The 17,873-nt window shown below is 41.1% G+C and overlaps 1 protein-coding gene across 2 annotated transcripts; it reads left to right on the forward strand.

Annotated features, from left to right (window-relative positions):
- The first annotated feature begins 53 nt into the window (after nucleotides 1–53).
- IQCB1 (IQ motif containing B1) lies at nucleotides 54–16,367 on the forward strand. Of its 2 annotated transcripts, none has more exons than XM_052674924.1 (13): nucleotides 54–99; nucleotides 1,273–1,435; nucleotides 3,046–3,175; nucleotides 5,321–5,414; nucleotides 6,490–6,589; nucleotides 7,100–7,272; nucleotides 7,662–7,774; nucleotides 8,849–8,958; nucleotides 13,006–13,148; nucleotides 13,563–13,711; nucleotides 14,138–14,266; nucleotides 14,629–14,785; nucleotides 15,822–16,367. In XM_052674924.1, the coding sequence occupies exons 1-13, from the start codon at nucleotides 63–65 to the stop codon at nucleotides 16,049–16,051; spliced, it is 1,728 nt and encodes a 575-aa protein (XP_052530884.1). In that variant the 5' UTR covers nucleotides 54–62; the 3' UTR covers nucleotides 16,052–16,367. The 2 variants fall into 2 exon arrangements, with proteins under 2 accessions (XP_052530884.1, XP_052530883.1); XM_052674923.1 differs by lacking the exon at nucleotides 54–99 and adding an exon at nucleotides 147–498.
- Nucleotides 16,368–17,873: the final 1,506 nt, after the last annotated feature.

Raw genomic sequence — 17,873 nt, forward strand, 5'->3', positions numbered from 1 at the left:
CGCCGCCGGGAGGTCGCGCTGTTGGGGGGGAGGGAGGTTGGAGGCGCCGTTGGCGCGTGGGTATGCAAATGACCCCTCCTCCTTCAGGGCGGCGCTCTGGTTGGTGGAGAGCGGGCGCGAGCGCACGGCCGGGAGGAGTGGCGGGTCGGGGGACTCAGCGACTCAGTCAGCCTTCGCCCCCCGCGGGGGCGCCCCTCTGCGCGGGTCCCGCCCCGTCCGTCCCCGGGGCTGAGGGATGCTGGAGCTGCCGACATCTCTGGCCGAAGCCGTAGGCCTCGGGAGGCGGTGCGAGGGCTCCCTTCGCGTTTGTTTCCGTCCTCGGGGCGGAGCGCGGGCTTCCAGCTGACGGCGAGGGAGTCGGGCCCCAGGAACCCCGTGTGGTGCCGCGGGTCTCCCCGCGCTCCCCTATGGCCGCGGACCCCCGAGTGCTGGCCCTGGCCGCGCGGGTCGCTGAGGGCAGCGAGCGGGACGTGCCGGGGCTGCTGCTGAAGTTAAAGGGTAATTTGTTCCGCTCGCACAGTTAAAGGAGACGAGCGGCGAGGCGTGGGCCGCCTCCTTAGGTTCAGAAGGTCGGTCGGAACGGCGGTGGCGGGGCTGGCAGGGCTGAGGAGGCGATAACGCGGCTGTTCTGACAGCATTCAGCCTGTGGAGGTGAAGGGAGGAAGTGGGAAGAGGCAGCTCCCCGCCGGCACGCTGTGTGGGCCCGCGCTGATCGGGGCCGCGCTGCTCCCACCCTCGTTTCTCCCTCATCGAGCCAGGCTGTGGCTGCCAGTAGGTCTGTGCGCCCGGAGCTGGGGCACAGCTCGGTGAGGCTCCCCTCCTGGCCTTGCCGCAGCCACTCCTCGTGGGAATGGCACGAACAAGCCAGGCCCTGTTCTAAATCGGGATGTAATTATAAGGGAGCCGTACGTCTGGCAGTGCCTGTGGCTTTCTCTGGCCTAGGACATTCCTACAAGTAAGCTACGTCCCGCATAGCATTTGTTTTACATCTGAGTGTACGGTGAGAAAATGGAAAGCTACATTCAGCTATCCTCCCAAGCATCATCCAGCAAGCAGATTGTAGCTGTGAGTGTGGAAAGTGCTGAGAAAATATTTGGTTGCTCCTAGGATTTTTAGAATTACCTTGAGCTCTGCGTGTATGTATTCCTCTTACATTTGGAGAATGAGCGAACGCCTAGAAAAAGTACTATCCAAATTGAACAGCAGAACCTTATGCTTCCCTTTGCTTCCCTTCTTCCTATGCTTCCCTTCCCTCCTGCTTTCTTCCCACAGAAATTTTAAGCAGTGCTTCCTTGGGGCATCAGGAGTCCAAGAAAATTAAGCAAGACATATACTTTTATGATCTGATTCACTACTGCATGCTGGTCCTTAGACAAGATTGCTCTCGGCTGCAGGGAGGCTGGGCTACTGCTGCCCAGCTTGCAGAGATAATAAGGTAAAAAAAAAAAAAAAAGTGCTAAAAAGTTTTCGTCTTGTTTTCTTTGTGGCTTTTCATCTTGCTCTCTTTCTTTTGAAGCTGTAATCCAGAACAAGGCTTGTTGTTCAGGAAAGGCCAGGGTTAAAGTGCAGGGAGCAGTCAAGAGCAGAGGGATCAGGCATAGCCTAATTGGTCCTGTTTAATTCATTCTTATTGTGTTTCATTGAACTGGGTAAACTGTTCGGTGGGAGCAGTTTTTGCATTGGGTTTACCTTTTTTTGTGACCAGTACTTGTCTGTGTCACAGTTTTTACCAAGTAATTAAGTAGTTTTTATTGGAGTTATTAAAAAAAAGTCTATTTAGATGTCTTTTACAAAAATTTCAGCTTGATTGACTCTCAGCTCGACTTGGCTCCATTTAAATATCTATTTACATTTTAAATGTAACAGAAGGCATTATTCTTACAGACTAGATAGCTTGATGTACTGATGCTGTGAGAATGCGATAATGAAGTTTAATTCCTAGCTAGTAAATAAGCCAACTTAAAACTTAAATCCCAATGATCCAATCTCAATTTTTGATGCCAGGAAAAATAATGAGTTATAAATATTCCCCTAGTTGTACTTGATTTTGGTTTAACTAGGGAGTGAAATTCTAAGGCATGAAGCAATTAGGCAACCATCTCTTATTTATGTCATATCTGCAAAATGAATTTTTAATGCAGGGAATTTCTGTAAGAGATGCAAGATTTATCACCAGAGCTGCGTGATGTTTAAACCAACTGTTATAAGCTATTTTGGTTTGTGGAGAAAACTGAGATTTATTTTAGCTGTAAAAATGTCCTTTTGTAACTCGATGAATCTGAGCTTCATGCTTAGAATGTGCTTTCACAGGGCTTAGGTAAGCAAAGCTGTTCGTGTGTGTGTTCGCAGAAAGCTAACAAAGATTAGATAAGATGTCAGGAAGCAAAATTCATAAGAAGTTGGGAAGGCGTTTTTGTTGCACTGATGTGGGATACAGACTTGAAAAATTCCCAGTTCTAAAAATTACAGTTCCTTGTACATAACCTTTCAGAAATGACCGACGTGTTTGTGGTGAGTGAAGTCAGAAAACTGAGATCTGAGGAACTGATCCCGCATGTGTTCCTCGATTAGAGGAAAGCTGTAGGCAGATTCACAGAATTTTCTGTGGTGAAGTAATAGCTGTTTGGTGTATTTTTTTGTCATATCATCTGCACCACCTTCGTCATGCTTTCTTTTCCCTTATCAAGTCTCTGTTTGTCTTTGCTTCTTTTCCTTATGACCATCAGAGCCTGTCCCAAACATATGGAAAAAGTCTGAACAGAACCTGTGAAAATAAAGGCAAAAGTGCCTTGGATGTGTTTTAAACTGAGCCGTGCTGTGAGAAGTGGTATTATACTTGGTGTCTCCAGCCTGCCAGTGATTACTGTTCCTTCTGAAGCAGCTATAGTGGAGCTAGTCACAGCAGTTAACTGCTGTTCAATGTTGGATTGTCCCATTCCAGTGAAGCATTTCTTCTCTGATGACATGACATTCATTCAAAACTGTTCAAACAGGCCTTTGACAATTCAGGTTGATCTCTCCCCCCCCCCCCCCCTCCCGTTTCAGTCATTGTTGTGTAGGACTGGAGGTGAAAGAAGATCCTGAGGAATTTTACAAGAAATTTCTTCCTTCAGCTGTAGACAACCTGCTGTTCTTGGGGAGACGCCTGCAAGCGCGATTTGTCCGAGCAGTCAAGGTATTTAAATTTCATTACCAGAAGAGCAGAGAATCTCTGTAACCTTTCTGAACCTGTGTATTGCATGAGTAGGATTATTTTAGATGTGCTGTAGTATGAAAAATTATTTTCCAGAAATTAAAATAGTTTTTCTTTACATAGCTTTGAAACTAAAATCTGTTACCGTGGAGCATCCAGTCCATTACATGGGCCTAAACAAATTTGTTACCATAGATTTAGAATTTGGTTGCTACTTTTCAGAAATTTTAGAGGAGGTAACAGAGGATGTAATTATGTATAAGACAAAAGAATTAGAGCAGTGAGATGGAAAAAAAAAAAGCCTTAAAAAACAGCATCCCAGCCATAGCAGTGTCTTTTTAACCTGGCATGTGATTCGTTCAGTCTTTGTAACTGCTTTATTCTCAGTGCTTCATTCAGCTTTACAATAAAAGAAAGTGTGGTTTAGGAAGACTTAAGACTTTAGGTCAGATAGGTCAAAGTTTGTTTTGACATAGAACTTCTAAAGTGAAAATGGCAAAAAAATTTCCCGAATGCCTGCTGCTTCTGAACCAGCATGTAGGGAACCCTAGAGGCAGGCTTTGTGTTTTAGCAGATGAGAACACTTTCTTATATTGCTCTCCTTTTGCAGAGGGGAAGGGTTTTGTCCAGTTACGCTTTTGAAGCATTCTGAGTGCCAGAACCAGCAAAAAAGTTTAATAATGATAATGTAAATAACCAACCCAGTGGATTCTGATAGTTTGATTTATTATTCCTGTTTCTCCTTTGTATCCCATTTCTTGTCTCACTAACTCCTTGGACTTAGGCAAAGTTTTCCTACAGTGTCTTGTTCTGGTCATTACATATATAATCACTTCTCAGAAAGTATCAGTAGAGTGACGTATTTTTTGTTTGTTCAATACTTTAGAAGTGCTTTTAGTGCTTAGGAAGCTTCTTGAATGACATCACAGGAGACTCCAGTCTTATCTGCAATATGTAATTTCCCCTATTCTTTCTTATTATGTCTCAGCCTGCATGCTACTTGAGTCATGCTTGTGGGCAAAGATTACTTCTGAATTCCAGTGCAGTCTGTATTATAGTTAGTATGTTGGCTTTCAAATCTTGTGGTCTCGGAGGTGAGCGGGCACCCAAATTTGATGCTTGCTCACTGGAACTTCAAAAGCCCCTCTTTGCTGGTATTGTTGTGCCCTCGCTCGCCTTGTGTAGAAGACTTCAAAGTAAAGGGAAGCACTAAAATAGCTTTCAGAAACTGATGCCTTGCCAAACACACCAAAGATAGTATTATGCCTTACCTTCTTCCTGCTGTTTTGTATCTCTTGTTCAGTCAGTACCAAATAGTTAAACCATGACTAATGGCTGGGACTCACTGCACAGATCTAGGAAGTGACTTCCCGGAATTCCACTGGTGGAGGCTCAATGGTGTGGGAGATATCAGGCTAAGTGCTTTATAATAACATTTGTCACTTTGCTATCCACTCACTGAGAAGTTTGATTGCCAGTGACTGTGCATCGTACCCGGAATACAAACTCCAAACTGTGTCTGTGCTCCCATTAAAACTTAGATACTTCCTGGCTGTTGTGTCCAGTGCAGTGTTATCACAAGCAAACTTGTCTATATTCTGTTTGGGTAAACTGATTGAACTTCAGCTCTAACAGTGGTTTGGTATTTGGTGCCAAACCTCCAACTAGGAGCGCTTCTGCAGCCTCACCGTGACAGTTCACAGCAACCTTGTGGATTGTTACCTATATCTTTGGCTGCTTTGTGCTCATTGTTTCTGTGCTGTAATCTTAAATAATGTATTTACTACTTTGTGAATCAAATCTGTGATTCATTTGTATTAACCTGTCAGTTATCTTCTTAGCCCTCCCATACTAACGTATACTTCTGAGAATTCAACAAGCCTTTTCTCTCCCCATTACAAAGGTTTCAGGATTGGATGCTTTATTGTAGTATGTTTAGACTTTGTTGATTGATCTCTGGCCTTTTTTTTTGGTGTGCCTGGTTCCTGTGGTTTGACCAACTTAATTTGTGCAGCTGGTAGAGCTGGTTTCCAAATAGCTGAAGTATACAAGACTTCCGGCCATGTCGTGATGTAGTAGGAAGATACACACACACGTTTGGTTTTTTTTTACTTCTCTTTTGTTTAGGATGAAGAAAAACAAGATTTTTTACGCTATTTCCAAACAGTAACTGATGCCATCTGCTGGCTGTTTGGTGGACATATTCAACTAACAGAGTGTGGTAAGGGAAAATTCATTCATAAAATACTTGGGTATTTGTTCAGATGAAATAGAGCTAGCAAGAGACAGTCGTAAGCCAATCCCCTCCTAGTTTTCTAATTTGTGATAGACCTTAAGGCAGTCTATTAAAGTATTCCTTTCAACAGGAACAGCAGTATTGAGGTTGTAAAAGATCCACTAAAGGAGAATACTGGAATTGTATTCCTAATCTTTTAGAAACCAACAGTAAAAGTGTTTTCCTGAAATTTCCCTTTGTAATCTTGTACCTTTAGAAGAGCAGATATTTTTTAGTGAAAAGGTACTTCAGAACTTCTTATTTGTCTTTGATTAATATGTGCAGAAGTTTGACAGAAGTACATTCCCAGACCTAAAATGGGGGATGAATTGAAAATGGGTTATTTGATTTGTTACCATGCTATCTATGCTATCTCTCATGCTATTTGTTGCCAAGTATCTAACAAACTTTACTAGACTTTTGACCAAAATAAAGTTTCAATTAAGCCAGTGTTGAGCATAATGTTCATAATGAAAAGCAGAATTTGGTTTTGTCTCTCACAGAAAGCAATAAATTGAAGATAACAAAATACATAGCTAAAAACATAAATGAACAGAAAAAATTCTACATAAGTAGACTGGAACTGGAATAAAAAGAAAAGATGGTGCTTCAGTGACATCAGTGGTCTTGCATTAAATGAAGCTGGTTTAACAAACTGTTAAGGTTGTAGTGCTTATTTTCTCTGGATGTTGTTGGCCCGGTGATGAAATTCCACTAGTGTAATGAGAAACTGGTGCTAGTGTAACATAAGAAGTTTTAAAGCTTTTGTTATATCTCAGTGCCAGTGCCTAAAGGATATCCAGCGGCAGAAAAACAGAGCCCAGCATGTTTTTTTTCCCTTTTGTGTTGAAATAGTTTGCTTATTCCAGGAAGCTTCAGTGTAAAAATGATAAAAGATGATGTTTGTTCCAGAAAGTGTCTGTTTTTACTTGCTGTGGCTTTCATGATTCAGTTCATTTGTTTTGTAGTATTTTAAAGCCTGGGATTCTGACTGTGTGATTTCTGTTTGTTTTTCTTGCAGTGCTGCAAAATGATCACTTCCTGAAGTTGCTAATATCAGACAGTGTTGAAACAGCAGTTACAATGATGTCTGTTTTACACAGTATCTTGGGGGTCAATAGGTTAGTTGTTCTTATGTCACTGATTTTCCTGAATCTCAAATTTCAAATTCAGTTCATTAATGCTTTGTAAAATAGAACTTTTCATATATGAGAGCTGTGGTGTGTTTTTTTTTTCCTAGTCTTTGCTGTAGAAATAGAAATATCGGATATTTTGTTTATCCTGTTGTTAAAATGAGGGAATGGGAATGGGTTGAAATAGCAGTACTGCCTCTGCCACTGAGACAACGGCAGTGAGGAACGAGTTAGCAATACTTGTGTTCTCAGTTTAACTGGAATAAACGTGGGAGTATCGACTCATCACAGAAAAAGAAGCAGCATAAAACAAAAATGACTCTTCAGTTCCATTTCCTTACACCCTGGATCAGATTGCTGGTCCAGTTAGTTGAGTATGTTAGCTGTGGCTTGCTGAATACCTGAGGACATCTATAATAAGAATTCACTATTAAAAACCTGATAGTTTGTAACTAACTTTTCATTTCTCCTCCCCTCCTCTTATTTTTATATATTAAGTTCTGTCCTGCTTCGGGTTGATGAAGAGATCCTGCATTCCTTATTGGATGAGCTTGTTTATAAGCTTTCATCTTCTACCAACCCTGTCATAGGAAACTCTGCTACAAAATTGCTGTTGCTGATGGCAAAATTTTGCAAGCAGCTCCTGAAGTTACTGGCAGCTCGCTACAAAGGTTTGTGATTGTGTGCAATCAGTCACTTGGCCTCCTTGCATCCGCCATAAAAATGCAAAGGTGGAGGTTAACCAGAGCCATCTCGGTTCAGTAACGAGTCCCTTACAATGCTGTACTGATAAGACACTGGAAATACATTGCTAATTCAACTGCCCATTACATAGGTACAATAATCATTGCCCATACAAAGCTATAATATTTAATAATAATGATTCCAGCACCAGATATTCAGAGATAATATGTAAACTCAAAGATGACTGACCTCGTTCAGCTGCAGTCTAGTCTTCTTTGCACGTAGAGTCAGATTGGATTTTTCTATTTGAAAGTTTGAAATCGTAGAAAGAAGAAATTGCCTTTGCAGTATTGCACGGTTCTTCTCTCTTTCACAGGACTAAATGTGCTTTTAAGTAAACAGTGGACTGGCAAAGGATTTGACAGGGATCTCAGTCAACTTCTGGACTTGCTATACTTGGAACAATCCAATGGAAAAGAGGAAGTGCAGGTGCTGAATTTTAATGAGACTTTCTAATGTGAATTTGTAGTTAATTGTGATTTGTATATACACAGGTTGCATTTGCTGTCTCCCTTTGTCTGAGCTTTTCAAAGCCTATGCTGTTTTTTTCACTGTATCAGTAGGTGTGGTTTTTTTTAATTTCTAATTCACTCTATTTCTTTTTTTTCTTTCTCGTTGTTAAGATCTCAAGGAATTCCAGTAATTGAGGAATGGAAATTGAGAATGGCTTGAGAAACTGACTTTGCATAGTCACAGTGTAGTGTGAAGTTTTATACAATCATAGGGAAAAAGATAATTTTTGTTAACTGTAAAACAAAACTAATTGTATCTGCTTGTTTTGCATCAGTGTTATAAATGTAGCTTTCTGAATTCTTGGGAGCATTAAGAGCTGTATTGTGAAAGCATTCAGTGAGAACATTGTCTGGGCTGTGCTTCCAATAAAAAGAGCAAATGTGTGTTTTATGAGCTTAACAAAATATAGGCAGGGTTTTCAGAGAGAGCAGTTCAAAGGAAGTCAGAGCTGTGTTTGCACGGTCCTCCTTTCACCTTAAGCACAGCAGGGTGTTTGGATGTTTTGCTCTTTCTGGAAAAAACACCATTTGAGAATATGATTTTTTTAAATCTTATTTGTTGCATTTTCTGATCATAGTGGGAATGTAAATATTCCCTACAGTTAGTTCTCCAGACTTGTCTTTCCATTCTCTCTAGTGGGGATATTTTGACCGAATTGACACTTGAAATATCAAGTGCTTCAGATACTTTCAATTTTAAAATTTCTAATATCACTTATGTGGCTAATATGTGTCTGTGCTGTAGATTCATTTGTTTACCAAAGAGAGCACTGATGATCAGGTTAGCTGCCTTTGGACTAAAGACAAGTTTTGTGATAATAATTGTCTAAGATCTTAGCTGCCCCCCACTGGTATAAACTCTGTGCATTTCAGAGCATTGGAAAACTGATAAGGTTTCACCAAATGCTGAGATCGTTCCAAAGATGCAAATGGTAATAACATGTTCTTATATGCAAAGCAAATATCCTGCTAACTATTTTATACATTTCAGAGACAGCACCAAGCAGCTTGTGTAATTCAGGCAACGTGGAAGGGATTTCAGACAAGAAAAAGACTGAAAAAACTGCCCCGAGCAGTGACAGCTTTGCAGAGAAGCTTCAGGTAAACAGCATCTCTTTGTAAAAAGTGCTAGAAAATAGTGTGATGGGACTTGTTTGTGTTTAGTTTGGAGTTTCTCACATCACAGAATCTCAAGAAAAATTTAGGTCATATCAAGCAATTCCCCGCTAAAGGCAGGGCCAGCCTTAAAACAAGATATCTGGCTGCTTGGGGCTGTATGCAGCTGTGGAGGTCTCCAAGGATGCAGACCCACCATCTCACTCAGTCCCTGTCTTGGTGCTGCATGATTCATGTTCCATTAGAATTCTTCCATTAGTTAACAGGAATGTTCCTTGTTGCAGCTCTTTTCCACTAACTCTTGTCCCTTTTCAGTGCACCTGTGAGAATGTGGCTCTATCTTCTCTACACGTAACAAAAGACAGAGATTAGATTCCCTGAACTTATCCTATATGCTCTGTACCATTATCTCTCCAGTCAGTCGATGTCTGTCTTGCTGGGTGACCCAGTAAAGAATGGGCATATTGCAGGCGTGCCCTCCAGAGTGCTTGAGTAAAGCTGTTTAAATAATTTTCTTTGACCTGTTGTCTCTGCTTTTGCAAGTGCAGCACACTATGCAGTAGTGGTTGTTACTGCAAGGGCACACTGCTGGCTCATGTTCACTTTGTGAGCCACCACGATGCCCAGGTTCTTTTCAGTGGAGCTGCTGTCCAGGTAACCAAGGCCCAACCTGTATGATTCATGAGGTTATTTAGTCCCAAGTGTAGGACTTCCCATTTGAATTTAATGTGGTTTCTGCTGACCCATTTTCTGTGTCTGTGGAGTTTCCTTTGAGTGCCAGCCCTGCCCTGTAGTGCATGGGAGACTGATGATAGCCTTGCTAAAGTCCAGGTAAATGACACCCAGTGCTCTCTCCTCATCCACAGAGCCAGTCATCACAGAAGCCATCAGGCTGGTCACACATGATTTGTCTGTGATAAACCTTAGATGGCTGTTCCCATTTGCTTCCTGTCCTTCCCGTGCTTGGAAATATGTAGCTTTCCCAAGGATTTGTTGTCCTGTCCCAGGGAATTTTCTTGGGTTGACCCAGAGGTCCTCCATCTGAAAGATGCCTTTTTCCTGTCAGCTGTATTTTCTCAAACATAGAAGTAATGTAATGCCAATATGAGCTATTTCACTGCAGATTCTTTTAGCAAAAACATCCAAACAATGTGCTTTTCCAGCAGTACCAAATTGCTATCTCTGGTGCCAAAAGCTCCAACTGTCCCTTTCCCAGCTGCCAAATTTCTTCTCCATGAAAAAAAGCCCTTAGTTCTGTGAGCCTCTGTGTAAAAATGTATAGCATATGGAAAACTGAAAGTGTGGAACTCCAGCATTGGATGGCACTAAACAGCATTAGAGGATGATGTACTGGTGGCAGAACAGTTAACTGCTTCACAATTAACTCTGTAAAAATTCCACCATAAAGTAAATGTGTCCTGAAGTCCTGATAGGATCAGGTGTAGCAAGATAAAGCAGAGGGTGGCCAGGCTGGAGGCAATCAGCCAGCTGCTTAACTGTTGTATTCTCAGTGTTGCAAGCATTAGCACATGCATCTTAAACAAGCAGTTCTTGAATCATTTTAAATGTGCTTTTCTAACATTGAGAAGAATAAAAATGTATTAATATTTTTAGTCTTATGGTCATGGCCCAGTCAGTCCCAGTGCACTAAGTACAGTACTGTGACTGTACAGCTCCAGTGGTTGTTTTTTTCTGTCTAGGTCAAAGCTGCACTTAGAGTTAGGCCAAAAATCAAAATAAGCTTTGGAATATTGTGAGCATTATTTTAGAAAAGCTTTCAAGTGGCCTTTTGAATTTTTAACAGTTAGGGTTTGGTTATATTCATGGATTTATTTCAGAACAAGTCTGATTCCATGCTGTTAAGGCTGAAACTCTAAATCTGGCTCATCTGCAGCTGCAGATGGAAGATCTTAAACTCTACAAGTTACAGACTTCTGAAACTCTGTGGTTTCACAAATGTCTCCTCAGTAATATTAAAGCTTGCAGTCTTTCCATGAAGTTAGTTCACTTTTATGTAACTAACTGTAGAACTGTTAAAATGGCAGTGATTTGTATTAATCATGTATCAAATGATTGTGAGAATGTAGATGTACGTGTAGGCGATCGGAGGGAGGTTAATCCATGCTATGAACTGCTGAAGAAAGCCTGGGTCTTCTTGTGTTGTACTTCAGTGCAGACATATTTCCCTGTCAGCGCGGTTTTGTACAAGCAAATGTGGCTTATTATTGGGAGAAGTGGAGAATGAAGAAGAATGTATAGTTTTACAGGCTACTTAAGAAGTAAACACTTACAAACTTGGCTAATACTATTGTCAGCTTCACAGATCCGCATCTGAGAAGTTCATAGGACATTCTTGCTGTTTTCCACTTAGTGGAGCTCATGAAAGTTTCTAGGGAAAAGTGTTGATAGTTTTATTAGGAAAATGTCATCAAAAGTCTTGTTTCACCCTGTGACATCATTCAGCTTAGAAGTATAGTATGTGCCTTCTTGGATTAAAAATGCAAAAGTTAAGAGCTCTCATTTACAGAAATGTGTGGGCTGAAAACCTTGAGCCCATTCTGACGTTATTGTATACATCGTGATTTGTGTCTGTAGGTGGATGTGTGGGCACACTTAAAATCTGCATTACTGTCATAAGAGGATTATGGTCTCTTAGATCATGGTGTTTATCAGTTGGAGCCAGATCTTTAAATCCAGATCATAATAGCTTCCATCCTATCTTTCCCCACGAAGTTACAGAGACTGAGGAGAAACTGTAGTTGGTGGAAAATTTACCTTTAATTTTATACTAGCGATGAGGAAGCACGCTGTTATTTCAGTGGTACTGTGAGTCTAAAGGTATGTGACATATAGTGATACCATCATTGCTGGGCGCTGGTACTAGCCTGCTTTTTTCTCCCCTCCTCCTCACCCTTTGTGCTTATACTCTGTTTGTGCCCTTTTCCCCGCATCTCTTTCACTGTCCCCAGTAAAATGCTAGAGGAGAGCAGAACTCCCAGCTGTGGGTCCAGCAGAGACACTCAGGCCCTAAGCAGGCTAGTGATCTCGCTGCAGTGGGAAAGGGAGTTGCATCATTACCTCATCATGGGGGGAACTCTTAATCTTGAGTGTTGAACTGCTAATGAGGTTGTCAGGTCCACTGGGACAAGAGAGGGGAGAGAGGGAGAGCCCTAGCTCACAGCTCCTCCAGCCTCACTGATACCCTGTCCAAGTGGTCTCAATAATTATTGGTATAGATATGAGAGTGTGTTTAGCATTAATATATTAGTCTGCGTATTATTAGCTTAAACACTTAGGAGCCAGTCACAGTTTTTGCTTGTCTGATTTGTGAAACATTTACTGGGGCATTTCCAGTGCCAAGCACAGTGGGGCAACGTCCAAACATCAAATTATGACAACCAGTACAGGTGAAGAATTTGCAAGAAGATTCTTTCTTAATGTTCTGCTAACAAAATCGATGGAGAAAATGTGTCAGTGTGTATTTCCTGGAGAAAAAGTCCTTCAAGATTTGAAAAGTGAACCTTAACAACCAACATTCTGATCTCCTTTAGCAGCCTGTATGAAAAAATATTACATAGCATGGAAAGCAGGTGCCATGCATACTGATGATGCACAGGAAAAGATACATACTGTATCAGTTGCCTAGTGTTGCTTTACCTTTTCCACAGATGATGGAAGCAAAACAGTTTAGTTCACTCTAGTTGTAAATGTCCCATGTGAAGCATTACTCTCTTTAGTGTGTTTAGAAGTATAACCTAAGTAAAAAAATATATTTTTATTTGATAACAAATTGAATTTCTGGGTCACATCTTTCCTGCTCACAGGTAGTGTGGTAATGTATTAGTTTGCAGGTGACATCTTGTTGCTTGGTGTAGTCCTGCAGCCAGTGGCTGGCTTGGCAGCAGCTGGGCCATTCAATATAGATTCTTTTAATAATCTTAATCTTAATAATCTTAGAGATTAATAAGTAATAGAGATTCTTTTAAGAAGTGTACAACTTAAGTTAATTGTTAATGTCTTTGTGTATTGTAGAGCTAAACGAGAACAGGAGCTTCAGCTTTTGGAGAAACAGAAGGAAGATGAGGCCCTAAAACTGCAAATGCAGATCCAGAGACAGAGGGCCATGAGACTCTTCCATGAAAGACAGCTGGCCTTACTGGAAATAATCCATCCCAGTACGTGTTATACTGAAGTGTTTCAGAAGATTAAACTGTCTGGGTCTCTTTAAGAACATTTTCCTCAAATGTATTTCCTAATCTTGCATGTCTGTTTGCACTGTAGTCTTGCCGTCTCTTTTCCTGACCTGATTACCTGACCAAAAGTTCTTCAAGGGCTCAGTAACTACTGGCTGAGAAATGCTGCCTGCAGAATGGTGCAGGATAAAAAGGAGGCCCTCTCTACTTAAAGCTCCGTGGCACTTACCAGCCTTCTCTGAGAAATGGCCTGCAGCTAGTGGGCTTTTGAGGAAGACTATTTCACTGATAGTACCCAAGCTTTTTGATACCATTTAGTTTTTAAGGATTAAAGGTGTAAATTGTTGGTAGATCTCAACCCATGATCTTATAACTGGATTTTTCTCACGTTGGTAGGTCAGATAAATAAGCACATGCAGGAAATGGAGGTGAAATCTGCATTAACTATCCAGAGATTTTGGCGAGGGTATAGAGCAAGAAAAAATTTTCATCAACAGAAACAGTCTCTTAAGGAGTATAAAGCAGCTGTCATCATTCAGAGAGCAGTAAGTGTACAAATTTTGTTCTAAAATTAGGTAGGACTGAGTGCAGTATTTTGACACCTTCCAAGAAGATTTGTTCACTTTTCTTAATGTTGATATAGCTATAAGTTATTCAGAAAACATGCAGAGGGTGATAATCTATAGCTACAAGTTGGCTAGAGAGGTTGAACCTTGCGTGACATAGGAAGTGTGATACAATCTTCTAACTAAAATATGAGCTACCATTTTGAAACCAAAGGCTGGAACCTCACTACGCCAGCGTTCTAACATTTAGTATTCATGCTGACCATTTCATGTTGCCTTTTTGGTATAGCTGAAGTTATGTTTTATGGAATGCAGTGCTAAGACATTTTTCTGTCACTGATTTATTGCAAAGTGAGGCAAACTCCCTGTCTATGATTTTCATATTCTCATGTGTTTTTTTCAAAGGCTTGTAAGTTCTTGGAAAAACAAAGAAGAAAGAAAACTCTCTCTTCCTGGAAAGATCCCAAAGGGCTGACTGATGAGCAGAGAGTAGCTTTACAGCAGAAGGTGGATGACTACATCAAATTGCATCCGGTCTGTTTTAGTCATTTATAATTCTCATTAATGATGCAATGTAAAGTACTGTAGGGATGAGGTATATTCATAAATTCTGATCAAGATAATCCGTGTGAGGTATGCCTACATTAACCCTGCTTGTTTGAGAGCAAGGTGCTTAAATGTTGGGGATTTAAACTATTAATTGAATAAAAAAGGTCAAAACAAACTGTAATTGGAGAATTACATATACTTGGTAGATAGGTTTGGAGAGAGCTCCAGAGGAAGCAAAATGATTAAGCTAACAATTAAGAACAGCATTGGTATTCCTTGTTTGGACATTAGTCTGCCCCCAGTGGATTAATGGATCTTCATGGTAACGAACTTTTATTTTCCTCCAGGCTTCCCAAATGTCAGAAGAAATGAGTAAAGAATTACATATGCAGGCCCAGGAAAAGCTGGCACAGTTCCTGCTGAGAAGCAGGCTGGATCAGAGAGCAGCACAGCGGAGAGAGACGTTACTGGCTCAGGTCAACACTGATGTGGAGCTGCTAATGAGTACGTGACTGCTCTGGTCATAGTTTTAATTAGCATTTGGATTAAACTAATTTAGAAAGAAAATTAAAGGGAACAGTCTTATTTAAAAACCGAAACAGCTTTCTTCCTTTGCCATACGTCTTATGTTGAGATTTTGAGGGTAGTTAGAAACTATCCAGATACTGCTGTAAATATATCTGCTTTTCAAGGAGCTGCTTATTTTTCTGCTGGAGGTCTTTCTGATGTACTCACAACAAAAGCAATGGTCCTTGTAAAAGACATAGATGTTTTTAAGGGCATCTTACACAACCTCTTTTTCTAATGTTTTTTTGTTGTTGTTGTTTTGTTCTGTTTTCTTGTTTTCTTCATATGAAAAGGAAAATCTTTGAGCTGAAAATTTTGAGGCATGTCTTCATTTAATCTGGCCTGGCTTTATTTGGAACAGAATTCACTGCTGTGCTATCTAAATTTTACATAGCTTGGATCGAAAATGAGAATAGCAAACTGCAGCCAGCAGAGAGCACCCAAGCAGGACAAAATTCAGCAAGTTACTGAAATTCCATTACTTAGTCTGTCACATGGTGTGCCACTGCAGCTCAGTGCTGCCTGAACAGGCAGACCAACAGCATGCTTACATTGTGCTGGGGCCCCCAGGCAGTGAATACGCAGCGCTGCTGCAGTAGAAGCAGACGCTGATATCACCCTGTGCCAGGAGTGCTGATCCAGCATCAGTGAGCAGGAGCTCCTTTTATGTCACAGCTTCATTAGAATTTGGTTTGATGGACACCGCTGCTGTCACTGAATGATGTAGTCCTGCTTTCCCTCCTTCTCCCTTTCCCTGTTGTGTATTTATTTTTTGAGATAGCGCTAATTCGGATTACTTCTCCAATCTGGTTGATCACATAGCAATAAAATTGTAATGTCAGCAAGGGGAAATGAGTGACCTGGGACAGTAGGAGGTGAGAGAGTAGTGGTCTTTATTGTTTTGTTTAAAATACTCATAAAACTGCAGCATAAAAAACAAAACACAGAAACCTGATTCTCCTTGTTCTTACAGATGCTCCGCAGTTAGCAGAGACCACAGAAAAAGATCTTGCTGTTTTCATGAGTCGATCAGTCCCTGTAGCTACCAAGGCCAAAGAGTCCCACAATGCTATGCTGAAATACGCCCGCTGGCCGTGGTGGAAGAAGCTTGGAGATGAGTTTGAGGAGGATGATGTCATTCCTGATGACATCCTGAATGCAGAACTTGGAAGTCTGTTTATTGGTGGAAGGAAATCCTTATAGCTATTGGTGGAAGCTCATCCATTTACAGGCAGAAGAATCTGTTACTCATTTAGCCAGGCTCATACCTTGCACTATGCATTACTTGTACATGATTTTATGAAAGCAAAACGCTTGAATTCTAAGACAAAGCACTGAAAAAGAACAAGGTTTTATTTTACTTACCTTATTAAGAATCTTTCTGCGCATCAGCAGTAAAATATTGACTGTGCTAATACCAAAAGGATTTAAATACTGTAGTTGCTAATAAGAATATTTTGTAACTGTTTCAAAAAGGATTTAAGTACTATAGTTGTAAATACAGATATTTTGTAACTTATATAGCTTTGACTGTACATATTCTTTGCATTTTCACTTATTACTTGCACTCAGATGCATAAAAAATTATTCCCTTGTAAAAGCCTGGGCTGATGTGCTTTGAGGTGAAGGTGGATTCAGAACAGATTAAGACATGAGAACTCAGGCAAGTAGGAAACAGGCTGGGTGTTTCCAGCAGGGTAGGACAGCTAACTGTGGTCAGCACAGGCAAAGCTTGGACTGAGGAATCTCCACTTCTTGCTTAGAAACAAGTGAAAAAGCAAGAAGAAGAAAGATTTTGTTAGGCTGTATGTCTAACTGTATGTTTTCCTTTAAAAGCATGCAGTTCCTTGCACAGCCAGTGCACTGCAGTGTAAGATGGTCGCAGTCCAAACTGTTAAATGGGATCAATAGTGTCAGTGTGGCCATCTGCACCACCACCCTCATCTTAAACCACGTGGATATCGTTTAATTCAGAAAGGTCTCCAGCACAATCACTGTCACCTGGTCTATGGTGAAAACCTGTAGTCGAGGGCCAAAGGCCACAGCTGACCAATCTGCACAGAAAGAAGGGAGAACACAAGACTGCAGTGGGTGCCTGCACTACTAATAAAGTATTTATTAGGTGAGACCCAGAAAGTCTTAATACTGCAGAGGAAGAAAAAGCACAATGGTTTCTGCCAATTGTGTATGGACAGCAATATTGCTTCAGTGTGTTTGCTTTCCATCTTCTCTAGAAGGTTTTAATTTTAGTGATGAATGGAAAACAAATAAATAGAAATAGTAGGCAGAAGTCCAAGGCCATTCAGACGCAGCTGATACATTGAAATTAATAACTGAGCAGCTGCCAGGAGGCAGAGCTGTGCTCTGGATTAATTTTTTTAGCAGGCACAGTGATTTGGAAGGCACTGAATTGGCTCTCAGCTCCCTTCTTGGAGAGTTAACTGGTGAAAAAATCCATTATCTGACAGGGCGCTCACATGTGACTGTTGTATTACATGTTCTGCACAGCCTTGCTATTAGTTTTAGATCATGCTTATCAGAAACCAGATGCCCTATGAACACCAGAGTTGGAGGAGCTGGGGATGAAATCTTCTTCAGCAGCTGCCTAGCTCTAATGCTGGAAAATGCCCAGCATCCCCAGCTGAACTGCAGCAAACCACCTACCCACCTGTTCCCTTGCAAATACACTGCCTCTGTCCTCCCCACACATCATTGTATCTCCTGCTGTACAGCCACTGACCCAAACTATTTTGAGGCAGCAGCCTCTGCTGTTATGTTTATTCCTAATCACCCTCATTATAACAGCTCTTTAACACAGGGCGATGTGCACAGAGGTGCTTTTCTTAATGTATTTTATGTAAAGAGATGAGGCCCCCTAGCCAGTGTTAAATACCAAGTGAATTATAGAACATTTCACCAAAAAGCCATTTATTGTAATGTTAATGACCTCTGCCACTCACTGCCACTGGAGTGAGTAATGAATTCCCCCATTGAAATACACTATTTGCTGGATGATGGCTTTTTT

The sequence above is a fragment of the Tympanuchus pallidicinctus genome, unplaced genomic scaffold, assembly GCF_026119805.1.
Source record: "Tympanuchus pallidicinctus isolate F22 unplaced genomic scaffold, pur_lepc_1.0 scaffold15, whole genome shotgun sequence".
Taxonomy (NCBI): domain Eukaryota; kingdom Metazoa; phylum Chordata; class Aves; order Galliformes; family Phasianidae; genus Tympanuchus; species Tympanuchus pallidicinctus.